This window comes from Sander lucioperca, chromosome 4 (genome assembly GCF_008315115.2).
Source record: "Sander lucioperca isolate FBNREF2018 chromosome 4, SLUC_FBN_1.2, whole genome shotgun sequence".
In the NCBI taxonomy this organism is placed as follows: domain Eukaryota; kingdom Metazoa; phylum Chordata; class Actinopteri; order Perciformes; family Percidae; genus Sander; species Sander lucioperca.
In genome coordinates this window covers 23553370-23570561 of record NC_050176.1, presented here as the reverse complement: position 1 = coordinate 23570561, position 17192 = coordinate 23553370, and the positions used below count along the sequence as shown (strand labels likewise).

General features: G+C 41.9%; 3 protein-coding genes across 10 annotated transcripts in view; 2 read left to right on the top strand and 1 right to left on the bottom strand.

The window, feature by feature from the left end:
• kif16ba (kinesin family member 16Ba) overlaps positions 1–10498 on the bottom strand; it is a 55765-nt gene extending 45267 nt beyond the window's left edge. For 4 of the 7 annotated variants that reach the window (XM_031313046.2, XM_031313048.2, XM_031313047.2 and 1 more), the window contains exons 1-4: positions 10134–10498; positions 4928–4997; positions 3603–3716; positions 1277–1393 (exon numbers count right to left, since the gene is read on the bottom strand). In XM_031313046.2, coding sequence (XP_031168906.1) covers positions 1277–1393; positions 3603–3716; positions 4928–4997; positions 10134–10180 — 348 coding nt within the window. In that variant the 5' untranslated portion in view covers positions 10181–10498. The remainder of the gene's footprint in view (positions 1–1276; positions 1394–3602; positions 3717–4927; positions 4998–10133) is intronic. The other 3 variants (XM_031313049.2, XM_031313051.2, XM_031313052.2) reach the window with 1 other exon arrangement.
• LOC116048446 (VPS10 domain-containing receptor SorCS3-like) overlaps positions 1–17192 on the top strand; it is a 1378075-nt gene that overhangs the window by 1120984 nt on the left and 239899 nt on the right. The gene's annotated exons all lie outside the window — the stretch shown is intronic.
• Positions 12632–17192, top strand: part of snrpb2 (small nuclear ribonucleoprotein polypeptide B2) — a 7905-nt gene continuing 3344 nt past the window's right edge. The window contains exons 1-4 of one of the 2 annotated variants that reach the window (XM_031313056.2): positions 12632–12708; positions 13992–14063; positions 14257–14429; positions 15352–15489. In XM_031313056.2, coding sequence (XP_031168916.1) covers positions 14000–14063; positions 14257–14429; positions 15352–15489 — 375 coding nt within the window. In that variant the 5' untranslated portion in view covers positions 12632–12708; positions 13992–13999. Of the gene's footprint in view, positions 12709–13989; positions 14064–14256; positions 14430–15351; positions 15490–17192 lie in introns of both variants that reach the window. The other variant, XM_031313055.2, reaches the window with a different exon arrangement.

Below are 17192 nucleotides of genomic sequence, written 5' to 3'. Positions count from 1 at the left end.
CACCACAGCTGAGCAGACAGATCAATCATTTGGTCTGTGAATCTTATCTCTCTCTGGCCCAGTTTCCACCTGGTTTTAAAATCCGATCTGAGTGATCCAATCACAAGTGGACAGCTCTAGGGACGGGTGGGCCTACCTGGCAGCAGAATGGGTCTCCAAATGTGTCCTCAGAGCCCACTTACAATCGCATCTCACTTCCCCGCTCTATATGCAAATGAATGTATAGGCACCATCATTTCTGTCTGCATAAAGGCTGTGTTGTAGCCAATTTTGCTGCGTGCATGTATAGCCGTGTGTGTGGTTGTGTGTGTGTGTGTGTGTGTGTGTGTGTGTGTGTGTGTGTGTGTGTGTGTGTGTGTGTGCTAATCAGAGGTTAGAAAGGGAATCATAGGTGAGGGGGATGGAGGAATAAGGATCTGGGAAGCCACACAGTTTTTCAATCTCAGCTGTGTGCGAGTGATGTTTTTAGATCTCGTCTGCTCGTTGTTGATCTTTCACAGTCAGTCTTTTTGTAGGTGTTCATAAATGCATTTATAAAATAAAGGATTAACCTTAAGACGACGGTGGACCTCATTATTTGCACCAGCAAGCGTTGGAAATGGTTTCAAATTCCCTCCAGCGGCATTTTTTGTGGTCAGATTGCCACTACAGGCTGGTTGTGTGTGCGCGTCAAAAGTCAGTTGTTCCTCTCACATTAATGAAGTGAAAAATGAAAGCGTGGTGCACGCGGTGTGTCTGTGTGCCGACATTAGAACGACTGGTGCGGGGCCCGTTCATGTGAGAAAGACGTTTCAAAAGGCTGCGTTCAGCTCTCAGTACGTTTGTAGCTTCTCCCTGAATCTCTGTGGTTTGAAGGTTAGTTTCTATATTTATATCCGCTTAATGTTACGTTTCATGTCCGCTTTTAGGAGTCGTGTCACCTGTTGAATGGAAACAATAAGTTAAAAAACGGGAGAAGTATGAAGGGAAATATCCCGGTTTAACGTGTTTCACTGTTGACTTGTTTCACCATTTTTTTTTTACTTCAATAAATGCAACATCTTTCCAAAAGTCAACGAGTAATCGTGTGAAATAATTGTGATTTCAATATTGAGTGAAATAATCGTGATGGTGATTTTTTTTTTTCCAATAATCGAGCAGCCCTAACTTAGAGCCGTCTACCCGTGATCCAATCAGTCACAACGGATTTTAATACCAGGCGGAAACCAGGGTTATCTGTCTGTAAAAGAGAGTCTGAAATGTAAATGTTAAATGTGTCAAAAGAGTTTTGTCTCACTGGATTCCCCATCATGGTGTAGGACTTCCCAGAGCCGGTCTGACCGTAGGCGAAGACGCAGGCGTTGTAACCCTCAAACGCCGCCTTCAGCACATCCACGCCCAAATCTTTAAAAACCTGCAAAAAATAAAAGATGTTTTCATTTCTGCTGAGACATCATTAAAGCTACATTGTGTAAGAACTTCTCCCATCTGGCGGTGAAATTGTACATGACAACAAACTGAATATTACTTTCTAGCCCTTCCCATTCCTACGGTGGCCGAACCCGAAATGATCTCTTAGTATCTCCATCGTTTACACGCAGCTGTTCTAGCCACTCCAATATTAACTTTGGTCTTGGTCTCTTTTTCGCTTCCCTGACGAGTAATCTCCACCTGGCATTCGCCACGGTGCCACTGAGTGTAAGAGGGCGAAACGCGGAGGTATGTCCCTCTTTGGCTAATGTATTTTAAAGATGGAGGTATGTCCCTCTTTGGCTAATGTATTTTACAGATGGAGGTATGTCCCTCTTTGGCTAATGTATTTTAAAGATGGAGGTATGTCCCTCTTTGGTTAATGTATTTTACAGATGGAGGTATGTCCCTCTTTGGTTAATGTATTTTAAAGATGGAGGTATGTCCCTCTTTGGCTAATGTATTATAAAGATGGAGGCGCTACATGGCGGCCGTCATTCGAGCGACTCGTTCGTATGTATTCGGAATGATTCAGAATGTCAGATTCTACACTTACGAGAATACTTTGATTAGTTGGTGGAAGTTATTACACATGAATGAGCACATATTTGTGAAAGAACAAAGGTTTTTTTTGCTAAGAATTAAGGTTTAAGGCTTCTGCTGACGCGTGTTAACTGGTGCATGATATTGCAAAACCTTTTACTACAAGGTGTGTTTGTTGTTTACCGAGCTGTAATGTGATATCAGAGTTTATGACGAGCTCAGGTCACGTTAAGAGTCCTCCTGAGTCAACACACCGAGTCTATCAGCAACAAGCTGCTCAGACCGAGAACAAGAGTTTGATCAATCCATCGCCCTCTGAACCCAAATACAACCCTTTGTTACTAAAAATCCTCCAAAAACAACAAGAGATTTGATAAGAAGGATTGTAAAATTAGCCAGATTAGTCCTCTGAAGCTCCGGCTGTTTGTCACCTTTACTCTACAGCTTTATTACAGTCATTACACGTCTTATCCAGGCAGGCCATATAATGCAGCAGCAGGCTACCGCTAAGCTAACGTTACCCTGTGTCTGTAGCTGAATGCTACCAGCCAGAAAAGCTACGCTGTGTCTGTTGCTTTTTTCGCAAGCTGTGGAACACCAATCTACTGTCAGTTGTTATCAGAGGACGCTCTCAAAACCAAACTGCTGATACGCTCCCTGACAGTCATATAGACAGATATATAGACACTTTATGATCCATTTCGGTGTAAAAGGGCTGCACACACCTCACATAAAACATAGAAATAGAAGAATGTCCTGTTTTTACACTTGTAGAGCGGATTTCCGTGGAGCAGACGCACCACAACGCTGCTCTCTGTCCGGTGTCGCCAGTTTCATCAGTTATAGTGGAAGCGTAGCGTTGGAACAACGGCTCTGCATACGTAACGCGTGCAATGTAGCCGGCCCGTTACGTTAAAATGAACTGAACTTTAAAGGCAAGGAACGAGAAGCGAATTGCCTGTATGTGTGAAATTTTGGAATATATGGCATAATTATTTCATTCAGTGGGGGTGGACGTCACCTGTTTCGACAGCCAATAGAGGAGGCATCTTGTAAAGTCGGCTACATACTATAGAAATAAAACTATCCATAATCCATATTTCTATGTTACAAACTGTTAACTGGTCAAAATGGCAGATAGACGTGCGCCTGCGAGCATGTACGCTGGAGCGAGCTAGAGAGGGAGCGCCTCGGACAAAGCCATGAATTAGAGAAATAAAACGTGTTTTCGCCGATTCATCACTAGAAATGTAACCGTAGCAAGCATCTCACTATCACTGACGTTATCCACATTCATATGTAGACGCAAGAAATTATATATCCAGCTACAAAAAGCCTGGAAGTCGGAAGTTAGGACGGAAGTGCGAAGAGTTGTTGCTATGGAAATGATACACCGTCTTGTCTCGTCTCATTGGTGTAAACTGGCAGCTTTCAGAACGCTGCAGACCGACGCGTTGCAAGAAGTTGCAACTTTCAACTCGTCTCGAATCTTTGGTCTGAACTGGGCTTAATGTTATGTTCAATTCAAATCAGATTCTCTACTTTTAAAGAAGAACTTAAATCTAAGTTAACCTGCAGAGTAAATAAAACCAGCTGTGACCAGCGTTTACCTTTTCCTGGGAGACAAACGTGGAGCTCTTGCAGTCCGTGGAGTCGTAGGAGAAGTCGTACGTAAAGGTCTTGGTTCGCTCTCTCGTCAGATCACCTGCGATGCCTTCGGGGGTCTTTGGAGAACACAAAATGTAGAGACACAACTTCAAGCTACGAGGTGTTATGGCGTGTTCACACCAAGGTGTTTCATGCGAATTCGGCGGTGCGATTCCATACCAAGTCAATGCAAAGACGGCAATAGATGCGAAGTCGCGGCGCGCAGTGCGAATGGAGGCGAGGATGTGAAATTCGCTTCATTCACGCCGCACCGCGAATTCGCGCAAGTTAAAATATTTCAACTTGAGCGAGAAATTCGCGAGTAGATGCGTCGCAAAAGCTAAATCAGTGTTTAGAAAGGAGTTTTCTTCGGGGAAAGTGAGCAGGGAAGTTTGACTAGCTGGTACGTTCTGAAAATGATATTTATGTTGTTGCATTTATGGAGCAGCTTCAATGTTAGCAGAGCCCTGATAGAACCAAACTCCATCCAGAAAACAAGCATTTTAAAAGTTGTTTGCGTGTCATCTAGCCGACAGACCTGATAAAGTATGAATTCAGACTTTTTACAAATCGGCATCATGATGTTGTTATTTCGACAGACGTTTTATCAGTTTATTGCAATTAAAAAAAAACGGCACAATCTATACTTCGAGTCGCGCTGGAAGTGGCAGATATCAGATGCAACGTTTCCTTGCTGGAGAAGGCAGTTAACATTAGGGAGCTTTTTGCTACGCCAGGTGATATTATAATTAGTGATAGACCGATTTCATCGGGCGTTTATTATTTTTAAAGAAATGGCAGAGCAGATTCCGAAAACAAATGCAGTGTGGCAGGGTTTACATTTTTATGATGTCAATTGAGGGAGCAAAAACAGCATCGGCTCCAAATATCAGCTCAAGAAAATCGGCAGCCCGTATCGGTCATCAGCTAGGGCTGATGGAATAAAATAAATAAATCGGTATCGGCACTAAAAATCCATTTCAGTCGATCCCTAATTATAATTAATATATTGACTTCCCGATGTAGCAGCAATAGTGGGTATTTTGGCCATATGATGATGGAAATAAACGTCGCTGGTGCCTACAGTTGTACACCGACGGGTACGCGAGTAACGCAATTAAAAAACACAATTGATCCAAATATGATCCCACGATCAAACTCACCCGAATGGCATAACACCAATATTTTATTTCGCCTTGGTGTGAACAAGCCATTAGGAGGATCTTATTTATCCTGAGTTGCATCTGACGTGAAGGTTTTCTTCATCTGGAAAAGAGAGAAGCATTACCTTCAGGTTGATGATGGAGGTTTTCGTCCCTTCCATCTTGATGATGCATTTTGCGGTCAAGTCCTTCTCCCTGTAAAAAGAGCAACAACTTTTATGATACGACTGCAACTATCGATTATTTTCAGAGTCGATTCATCCGTGGATTATTTTCTGGATGAATGAATAAGGTGTTTGGTCTCTAAAATATCAGAAAACGGTGAAAAATGTCGATCACACTTTAGTATCGGTGAACTTAAAGTCATGCACGTTCAGCAGCTTTTTCCACGTTGACAATTGATTCAGTGTACCACTTAAAAAACGGTTTTTCCATCAATCTAAAAAACATTTGACACATAGGACTAGGTTAAAATAATGGGATTCTCTAAAAATCGTTGTGTTTAGTGTAGTAGATTACACTTTATTGTCCCTGTGGGGCAGTTGGGTTTGCGGCACAGTCGCAAGGCACTTCATGACAGGACATCAGACATATGATACAAACAAATAGTCTGTACATCAGACACCGACAGACATAACATGAAGAACATACATCACACACTACAATACACTATACACCCTTGGGTATGACCAGGCCATGATCTGGCTTATTTTGACTGATTTAAGGCTTTTATGGCTTGTGGTACAAAAGATAATTTGGATAAAAAGCAGTATAAAAAAACATTTGGAGCATTTTGTTATTGACATTAAAAACAAGCTGTTTCTTTAAAAAGGTACATTCTTTGCTGTGTCTTAGTGTGCAAAAGATCAGTCCATGAGTCCCATTTTAGCTTGTTATCCAGTACAATGCCATGGTATTTGTAGTTTGTAACAACCTGAATTAAGTGATCTCATATTGATTTTTCAAAACCCTGAATTTGATCTTTTAATATCTGCCTTTTTACCATACATGTGGTGAACCTGGTGCATTATAAAAAAGAAGTATCTGAGGGTCGCTTGTTGCTACAATTTACAGCAGAAGTTCTCTGATAATATTTTTATATCCAAGCTAAACTGGTATTGTAACTGAAATGTCCCTAACGTTATGGATATCAAAAATGTTTACGTTATGTTTAAGAGACACAACACGACTACAAAGAGACAACACAATTACAAAGAGACACAACACGACTACAAAGAGACAACGCAATGACAAAGAGACAAAACACGACTACAAAGAGACACAACGCAATTACAAAGAGACACAACGCAATTACAAAGAGACACAACACGACTACAAAGAGACAACACGACTACAAAGAGACAACACGACTACAAAGAGACACAACACAACTACAAAGAGACACAACACGACTACAAAGAGACACAACACGACTACAAAGAGACACAACACGACTACAACGAGACACAACACGACTACAACGAGACACAACACGACTACAAAGAGACACAACACGACTACAAAGAGACACAACACAACTACAAAGAGACAACATGACTACAAAGAGACACAACGCAATTACAAAGAGACAACACGATTACAAAGAGACGTAAAAACCCACAAAGAGACACAACATGACTACAAAGAGACACAAAAACCCACAAAGAGACACAACACGACTACAAAGAGACAACACGACTACAGAGAGACACAACACGACTACAAAGAGACAACACGACTACAGAGAGACACAACATGACTACAAAGACACACAAACACACAACATGACTACAAAGAGACACAACACGACTACAACGTTATGGAACGTTATGGATATCGAAAATGTTTTGTTTGTGGGGTTTTAAGCGTCTTTGTTGTGTTGTGTCTCTTTGTGGGTTTTTGTGTCTTTGTGGGTTTTTGTGTCTCTTTGTAGTCGTGTCTCTTTGTAGTCGTGTTGTGTCTAGGGCTGAACGATTTTTGAAAATAATCTAATTGCGATTTTTTTCCCCAAATATTGCGATTCGATTATTTTTTTAAGCTCTTTGTCTTCTGTATTATTCAACAAAGAATAATATAATAATGTATAGTATGAACACACAATTACACATTAGACAGTTAAATAAGTAAAAATATAGTACACACACACACACACACACACACACACACACACACACACGTAATTTTTTACAGTGCACAGAGAGAATCTGCCTCCAGCCCCTCCCCCTCGTGAAGTTGCGTGCTGCCGTGTGCACTTGTTCAGAGATGCTATCGTTACGTTAGCTAGTTGCTGGTGTCTGTCAAGATGCTATCGTACGTTGCATGTGGGTGTTCTTGCCGTGGGATTAACTGTACTAATAAAACTGTTGAAACACCGCGGCCACGCTGCTGTGGAAGCTCCCCGAACGTCATTTATCAGAGTCTGGTTGTTACCCCTCTCAGTGGCAGCTCCTCCACTCATATCTTTATAACGGAGCTAACCGCTAACCGGAGCTAACCGCTAAGCAGAGCTAATCGTTGCCAACCGAGCCTTCAGTTCTGCGTGTCTGTATCCATTAACTGCATGTATAGACTCAAGCCCGAATAAAACCCTTCATTTTATTAAAATGGCTGTAAAAGTTTTAAACTACAACTCAGAGTTGTTTGAATGACAGAAATCAGCTCCAGGTACGGCGTAGCGTTAGCGTGCTAGTTGATGCTTTCTCTGCGGAGTGCAGACTGATTTGCTCTCGTGAGTCATGTGACCAAATCGCAGCCTTTGCGATTAGGAAATCGCGTTTTAACATATCGCGATATTATCGAAAATGCAATTAATCGTTCAGCCCTAGTTGTGTCTCTTTGTAGTCGTGTTGTGTCTCTTTGTAGTCGTGTTGTGTCTCTTAATGGTTGTTTTCTTTGGGGTGGTTTTGGGTCTCTGTGGTCATGTGGCGTCTCTTTGCAGTCTGTTTGTGTCTCTTTGTGGTAGTTTTTGCATCTTTTTCACATCATTTTGGACCGTTACTATCACCACATCTGTGTCTTAAAACTTTAGAAACGCCTGAGCAGGTAATACATGAATAACAATCAAAAACATAAAGACAAAACTTCCAAAAACAGACGTCCTGTAAACTATTTTACACACACATCTGTTCCAAACTAGAACTTGAAACCATGTTTGCTTAGTCGTGTACGAGTCTCCACCCTTGTTTGTTCTCAGGCTCAACAACATCCTTAATATTATGTTTCAGTCAGAGCAGGTCAGCCATTATAAGGTTTAGGTGCAGCACCCTAAGCCGAATGAACTAAAGTTTTTTTTCTCAGATCTAAATGACTGTAGTTGGACTTTTTTTGGAAGTTCTCTCTTTATGTTTTTTAGTGTTGTTCATGTATTACCTGCTCAGGTGTTTCCAACGTTTTTAGACACAGATGTGGTGATAGTAACGGTCCAAAATGATGTGAAAGAGATACGCAAAAACTACCACAAAGAGACACAAACCGACTGCAAAGAGACGCCACATGACCACAGAGACCCAAAACCACCCCAAAGAAAACAACCATTAAGAGACACAACACGACTACTAAGACACAAAAACCCACAAAGAGACACAACACGACTACAAAGAGACACAACTACAAAGAGACAACACGTCAACAAAGAGACACAACACAACAACAAAGAGACACAACACGACAACAAAGAGGCACAACTACAAAGAGACACAACACGACAAAGCGACACAACACGACAACAAAGAGACACAACACGACCACAAAGAGACACAACACGACCACAAAGAGACACAACACGACCACAGAGACACAACACGACCACAAAGAGAGACAACACGACCACAAAGAGAGACAACACGACCACAAAGAGACACAACACGACCACAAAGAGACACAACACGACCACAAAGAGACAAGACGACCACAAAGAGACACAACACGACCACAAAGAGACACAACAACAAAGAGACACAACCACAAAGACACACAACACGACCACAAAGAGACACAACACAACAACAAAGAGACACAACACGACCACAAAGAGACAACACGACCACAAAGAGACACAACACGAACACGACCACAAAGAGACACAACACGACCACAAAGAGACACAACAACAAAGAGACACAACCACAAAGACACACAACACGACCACAAAGAGACAAAACACAACAACAAAGAGACACAACAACAAAGAGACAACACGACCACAAAGAGACAACACGACCACAAAGAGACAAAACGCGACCACAAAGAGACACAACACGACTACAAAGAGACAACAACAACACTTTTTCTTTCTCAGGCAAACACAACCAGACACAGATTTACTCTAAAGCCCGTGTCAAACACCCGGCCCCTCGCAGACTTTGATCTGACCCACATGGCAATTTAGGTTATCTATACATTTTGGCCCGCATGGTTTTTGTCATTTATATTTTTTTGCCACTTTTTTTAAACATTTTTTCTGACTTTCTTGGGGGGCTTTTCCAGCGTTTTTTTTTTTATGTTTTGTCGCTTTTTTTTTTTTTTTAATCAATGACGGCAAAGGAACTTTTTTGGAGGTTTTATGTCAACCAAACTGTAAGCGAGAAGACTATATGAGACATGCAGTCATATAGTCAAAGAAATATTTTTTTCTCCTAAATAAAAGCATGTCACTGAACTGTAGGTCTGGCCCTGGATGTGATATTATTTTCCACTGTGGTCCGTAGTGAGTTTAACACTCCTGCTCTAAAGGGTCACAAGCTCAAGCACAACAACATATTTTTACTTTTACTACATTTTGATGATACATACTATATGTATGATATTATATATGCATCAATAACATTTAGGTGATGTTGGTTTAGGTTGATTAGGTTTTAAATGCAGGACTTTTACTTTTAGTGTAGTATTTTCCACAGTGTGGTAATACTACTTTTACTGCAGTAAAAAGGTATGAATACTTCTTCCACCACAGGTCAAATCTCACCCAATGTTGTCAGCCTGTGTTTAAATACACAGAATGAACACCTGCAGTTGTTGCAGAAAACCCATGAAAACCACCACAGTGAAATTCCAGGGCATGAGGCTAAAACACTCACTTTAAATGGTATTAATTCACTATTATAACAACCTTTAAAACGTTGTAGAAAGTATATTCCTCAGTCCATTCATGAATTTAAACACCCGTTCTACTACCAACGGCTGACGTTCCATCTGTATGGAGCCTGTTAACCGTTAACAGTTAGCTACCTCAGTTAGCATTACAAAACTACCACATTCTGACAATATACTTTCTACACAAAAAAAACGATGTCTGGCGTTAAACAAGCCGTGTTATTGTCTTTAACTCACCGTCTGTTCATGGGTCTGACCCGGACAGCCACCCGAACCGATGCCATTGCACATGTCCGTCCGTCCAATCCCCAGTTAGTTTGTTAGCTTTGAGTTTTGAGCGACGCTGATTTATAGCTAGCTAACAAGGCTAGCTAGTTAGCATGTAGGCGCTGCGGGATAAAGAGGGCAAAAGTCGACCAAGATAACCGACGGACTTAAACACAAAGTAGGCAGATAGTGAGGAGGAGAAGAGGGTCGCCGCCGTAGACAGTTGTTATCGTTGTCTGTGGACACAGTGTCGCCGTCCCGGTGTAAACCGGCTCACATCCATGGCCACTGTCAGGAGTCTGTTAGCCTGTTAGCTCGGGTGATAAAAACATTACAGCCGTACGGAAGCCAGGAGAAGACAAAAAACATACATCTGAGTATTGGAGTAAAAGGATTATAAACATTGGGAAAAAACTGTCAAAAGTACATATGCAGTGGTGGAAGAAATATTCAGATTTACGGCAGTGAAAGTACTAATACCACTGTGAAAACACTACGTTACAGTATAAGTCCTGCATTTAAAATCAGTGGTGGAAAGTAACTAAGTACATGTACTCAAGTAGCAACTGTACTTAAGTCCAAATGTTGAGGTACTTGTACTTTACTTGAGTCTTTTCTTTTTGTGCCACTTTCTACTTCTACTCCGCTACATTTCAGAGAGAAATATTCTACTTTTTACTCCACTACATTCATCTGTTACAGCTTTAGTTACTAGTTACTTTACACATTAACATTACTGCACACAAAACACATGTCGTTTATAAAATCTGATGTTTGATTATAAAGTAATCTAGTCAACAATATAACGACTACAAGTCCAGCTGACATGATTAGACCATTAAACACACAACAGGTTGGATCCTTTACACTTTATGCATTGAATACTTTAGCTTGTAATACTTTAAATACATTTTCCTGATGATACTTTAGTAACATTTTCAATGCAGGACTTTTACTTGTGACAGAGTTTTAAGATAAGATAAGATAAGATAAGGTAGACTTTATTAATCTCACACTGGGGAAATTCCTGTGCTACAGCAGCTCAAAAGAAAAGAAAATTACACACATCAGAATAACACAAATACACATTAAGTAGACATAGGAGAAAAACATATACATAAAGTATAAGAAATAGAAAAAAAAAAAATGGAATTAGTTATAATAATAATAGTAATAAAACAAACATATTTACACAATAAACACCCTTATATAAACAGACAGTAGGCTATATAAACACAGATATACAGATGAGTAAGATGCGGATGAATATTTTTTACAGTATTAGTACTTGTACTGAAGTAATGATCTGAATACTTCTTCCACGCGCTGATTCCAACATATTAAGTAGTCTTGAAGACATCACTTCTTTAGGAACTTGCACACTGCTCCTTCAAACGCCAACAAACTCCAACAAACGCCAACAGTTGGGTCAGTGTGGGCCGGCCGTCTGTGTTTGTTGGCGTTTGTTGGATGAGTTGGACATGTCCTGTCTGGTCTGGTGGAGTTGGTAGAGTTTGACATGTCCTGTCTGGACTGGTGGAGTTGGTAGAGTTTGACATGTCCAGTCTGGTCTGGTGGAGTTGGTAGAGTTTGACATGTCCAGTCGGGTCTGGTGGAGTTGGTAGAGTTTGACATGTCCAGTCTGGTCTGGTGGAGTTGGTAGAGTTTGACATGTCCTGTCTGGACTGGTGGAGTTGGTAGAGTTTGACATGTCCAGTCTGGACTGGTGGAGTTGGTAGAGTTTGACATGTCCAGTCTGGTCTGGTGGAGTTGGTAGAGTTTGACATGTCCAGTCTGGTATGGTGGAGTTGGTAGAGTTTGACATGTCCAGTCTGGTCTGGTGGAGTTGTAGAAAGTCAGACCAATGTAGCCCATTTTCCAACAAATGGCAACATTAACAGCTCGAATGCTGTCTAAATGGGTGTTTTTTTCTGGCAATTAGTGGAGTAACCATAGTGAGTAATTCCTCAAAAGCTTGAGGAGCAAAACGGGCAAAATTCGCAAAAGCTGGAGTATCTTCTGAGCAAAGTTCTTGACACGAGTTAGGATAGACATCCTGTTCAGCATGTCGCAATATCCAAGGTTTACACCACAGTCTCCTCCTGGCTCGTCTTGATTGCCTTCTCTCCTGTACACGGCTAGCAGCTTTACAGGCCAGGTAGACCACAACTACTTTGGCCACATTCAACAAGATCTCCACTTCATCCATGTTATATTAAACCAAAACTGAAATAAGAAAAGGTAGGACTAGGTGACAAAAGTCAGTCTTGTCTGTTACTGTCTGGGCAGTGTGGACTGGCAGTTGGTTTTTATTATAAAGACCAACTGACAATTGCCAACCGTTGCCAACTTTATAATGTTGGAGTTTTTTGGTATTTGTTGGAGCAGCAAGCTCCTTTAGAGGAGCTCACTGATTTATCAGGTGTAAACATGTGAAATTCGGCCTGTAGTTCCACCTCCCGGCCTGCTGGGGGCGCTAGAGGGCACGGCTCGTTAAAAACAGCAACCGGCGCATCCTGTTTTATATGAGCGGTGTGGAGAGGAGGTGAGTTTAATATTTACACAGCATGCAGCTTTGCCTTTATATTTATCCGTCTGTAGTTTTACTGGGGCGCTGGGGACAGATTATACACGCGTAAAGAGGGTGTTTATATCAGATACAACTGCGTCACACTACTGAAAAACACAAGAAACAGTTAGCTAAATAGCTAGTTAGCTAACTGATGCTAGGCTAACGTTGTGAATGAGCCTGCGTTGAGCTAACGTCACGTATGCTAATATTAGCTTAAACTGAGCATTAAACCTCACCAAAACGTTAAACAAACTATCGAAATGGGACATGGTAATGGTAACATCGTTAGTGTTGCGTTAGCTCCAGTTAGACGCTTCTTTGTGGGGATTTATGCGATAATAGCAGTTTTATTGAGGCTTTCTGGGCATAGTTCATATCCCATTCAACCTAGCTAGTAGCGTTAGCCTACCTGTTGGTAGTAAATAATAGGTATAAAACAGATATAAAACAAAGGTTTTTGTTCTTCAAGCTCTCGTCTACAAAACAAACCCAATGCTGGTTGACAGGAAGGGCTTTATGGGAAATTATGTACAATTTTTAATACATTATTAAATATCTTACAGTAGGTTTTCTCTCTCTATTGTGTGTCTGATTGTACCTGAATATTGAATCTATTTGGGATTTCTACATACAAGATATTGCTTAACGTAGTATAGTATATAGTATATTAGCCATTTAAAAACACCAAAGACGAAGTTTTTACGTATTATGTTCAGACAGAATTGATCATCTTTATGAATAGATGTTATTTAGTTTTTTACATTTAGACAATACATTTCTGTTCAAGTAGATTATTATTGAAGGAAAGAGAGAAGAAAAACATCAATATTACAGCAGATTCATAGCTTTTGAACAGGTGTGTGTGTGTGTGTGTGTGTGTGTGTGTGTTCTTGTTTAACTATATTCGTGGGGTCCAAAAACTGGGAATACAGTATACTTGTAGGGTCCGGACAGCTTTGTGGGGCCAAAATGCTGGACCCCACAAGTTTAAAGGTCTGTTTGAGGGTTAAGACTTGGTTTTAGGATTAGGGTTAGAATTAGGTTATGGTTAGGGTGAGGGTAAGGGTTAGGGTTAGGCATTAAGTGGTGATGGTTAAGGTTAGGGTAAGGGGCTAGGGAATGCATTATGTCAATGACGGGTCCCCACAAAGATAGTGAGACTGTGTGTGTGTGTGTGTGTGTCTCGCTAAGCTTGAAAAACAAAAAAGGATTTCTGTAAATGAAGATGTTAACGTGCTCTCTTTCTGTTTGGTCAGACGCCACCATGGATATCCGACCAAATCACACTATTTACATCAACAATATCAATGATAAAGTCAAGAAAGAAGGTAAGTGCATTTATTCACATATCGTGTGTGTGTGTGTGTGTGTGTGTGTGTGTGTGTATATATAAACTAAAAAAAGAACCATTGTACTCCGTAGAGCTGTCAGTCTTCCTGTATAATACCAATCAGATTCCTCTGGTTCCAGCCTCTGTGATGTGTTAACGATATATTCTGCTTCTGGTCTTTCCTCTGGCAGAGTTGAAGCGCTCGCTCTACGCGCTCTTCTCTCAGTTCGGTCAGATAATCGACATCGTGGCCATGAAGACGGCGAAGATGAGGGGACAGGCCTTTGTCGTCTTCAAAGAGCTCGCCGGCGCCACCAACGCACTGAGGCAACTTCAGGGCTTCCCGTTCTACAACAAGCCCATGGTAGGAACCCTGACGCTGTGTTTGTTAACCCCGTGTCACCACCCGATGTGAGTCGAGTGCAGATGTGAGTTGCGCACGCGTCACTTTGCTACAATGACCAGATTTCACGCAGATCTGTTTTGCTGTTAGCCACAGAATAATGAGATGGGTATATTACATAGCAGTTATTTATTTTATAGCGTATGGCATCACATTTTCACGGCATGATCCCTGATGTCAGTTCTAGATCAGAGGCTGAAGTAGCCTCCGAGAACCTGCTAACAAGAGACTTCTGTAATGTCAATACAATAAAAATGTACCTGCATAACGAAGTTGGTTCACTGCTGGCTACAAGTTAGCAATCAAACACAGCAAAGGCTGTCACTTGAATGGCGTTTTGAGCTAACGTTAGCAATCAAACAATCATAGATAGCTACAACGTTTGCCGGATCCGGATCCCTTGGCGTTATGTCTTAAAACGTTTAAATCTGAGCATGCGCAACTCACATCTGCACTCGACTTAGACCGGGTAGTGACAGCCCGTTCAAACACCCATCACTCAGACAGTTTTCTTTGTAGTGGAACGCTGGCTGTTTTTAACAGACATGTATAGTTTATTGACATGCTTTTGTGTCAATGGAAAAAGTCAAATATCTTTGTCATTTTTGTTGTATTTTCCGATATTTTTGTGACTTAAAAAAAAGAAATTGTAGCATTTACAGACATTTTTGTTGACATAAAGCCTTACAAAAGTCAGCAAGAAAGTTCCTTTTAGCAATCATAGAATTTTAGCAAATCAAGCAAAAACAATGATGACGTGTTTTTACCAGCAACCTGTTTCACAGCCAGAATACTAAAACTCACTCTCTGCTTTTGGGGGAGTTTCTGAGTCTCAAAGTCGGCAAATCTGCCAAATTCTGCTTTGTTCCCCGTTGTTTTCCAGAGGATACAGTACGCGAAGACTGACTCCGAGGTCATCGCCAAGGTGAAAGGCACGTACGGCGACAAGGAGAAGAAGAAGGACAAGAAGAAGAAAGCTCAGGAGGTGTCGGCAGTCAGCCTAATGAAGAAACCGGCGGCGGTGAGTCGGCAGCGTTAAGTTAGGGTTTATAAAAGTTAACCATCAGACGCTGTGGCCAGACGTGTCACCATTCTCTGTCTCTTCATGCTTCTTAACTTTAAGAAAAAAAGTGGTTTTGTGTTCTTTAATAGAATAGAACACGTTTTTTTTTTTTTTTTTTAAGGGTCACTACTAGGGGTGGTACAGTTCATGAAAAAACATCCGAACCGCTCGGTTCGCTTGTCTCGGTTCGGAGCGTGTGTGGGTCGCACGGTCCGTCAGCACGCTGCTAATGTGCACTAACCACTCACTGCCGTAGTGCCCGCTTTCAGCACTGACGAGCAGGATGAACGCAACACGTGGCAGCTGATTGGACGAACGCGTCACGTGGGTCTGGCTGCTCCCGAATTTCAAAACCGACTCTAATGGCGTCTCGTTCAGACTACAATCTCGTATTTTACTAAAATAGTTCACCGAAACGTGTTTCTGAAAACATTTTAAGCAAGAAATAAGCTGTGCAGTTGCTGAATCTGTCTGGGTTTTTTTTTTTTTTTTTGATCATCAAAGGTCAGTTTAAAAGATTTTCGTCAGATTTTGAGAGGCACCGAGCCGACCGCTCCTCAGGTGGAGTTCTGCTTCTGCAGGTGGGAGAGATGAGGAAGGCTGTAGAGATGTCAGGTGGAGAGAAGAGGAAGGCTGTAGAGATGTCAGGTGGAGAGAAGAGGAAGGCTGTAGAGATGTCAGGTGGAGAGAAGAGGAAGGCTGTAGAGATGTCAGGTGGAGAGAAGAGGAAGGCTGTAGAGATGTCAGGTGGGAGAGATGAGGAAGACTGTAGAGATGTCAGGTGGAGAGATGAGGAAGGTTGTAGAGATGTAAGGTGGAGAGATGAGGAAGGCTGTAGAGATGTCAGGTGGGAGAGATGAGGAAGACTGTAGAGATGTCAGGTGGGAGATGAGGAAGACTGTAGAGGTGTAAGGTGAGAGATGAGGAAGGCTGTAGAGATGTCAGGTGGAGAGATGAGGAAGGCTGTAGAGATGTCAGGTGGAGAGATGAGGAAGACTGTAGAGATGTCAGGTGGGAGAGATGAGGAAGACTGTAGAGGTGTCAGGTGGAGAGAAGAGGAAGGCTGTAGAGATGTCAGGTGGGAGAGATGAGGAAGACTGTAGAGATGTCAGGTGGAGAGAAGAGGAAGGCTGTAGAGATGTCAGGTGGGAGAGATGAGGAAGACTGTAGAGATGTCAGGTGGAGAGAAGAGGAAGGCTGTAGAGATGTCAGGTGGAGAGAAGAGGAAGGCTGTAGAGATGTCAGGTGGAGAGATGAGGAAGGCTGTAGAGATGTCAGGTGGGAGAGATGAGGAAGACTGTAGAGATGTCAGGTGGAGAGATGAGGAAGGTTGTAGAGATGTCAGGTGGGAGAGATGAGGAAGACTGTAGAGATGTCAGGTGGGAGATGAGGAAGACTGTAGAGGTGTAAGGTGAGAGATGAGGAAGGCTGTAGAGATGTCAGGTGGAGAGATGAGGAAGGCTGTAGAGATGTCAGGTGGAGAGATGAGGAAGGCTGTAGAGATGTCAGGTGGAGAGATGAGGAAGGCTGCCTGGAGTTGGAGGATGCTCCAGCGTCGTATATAGTCTGGTGTGTGGGAACATTTTGGATTTCATGTTACCTTTGATGACAGCGGAAATCAAACAATAGATAGAACTGCCACTGTGTGCATGTATTGTGCA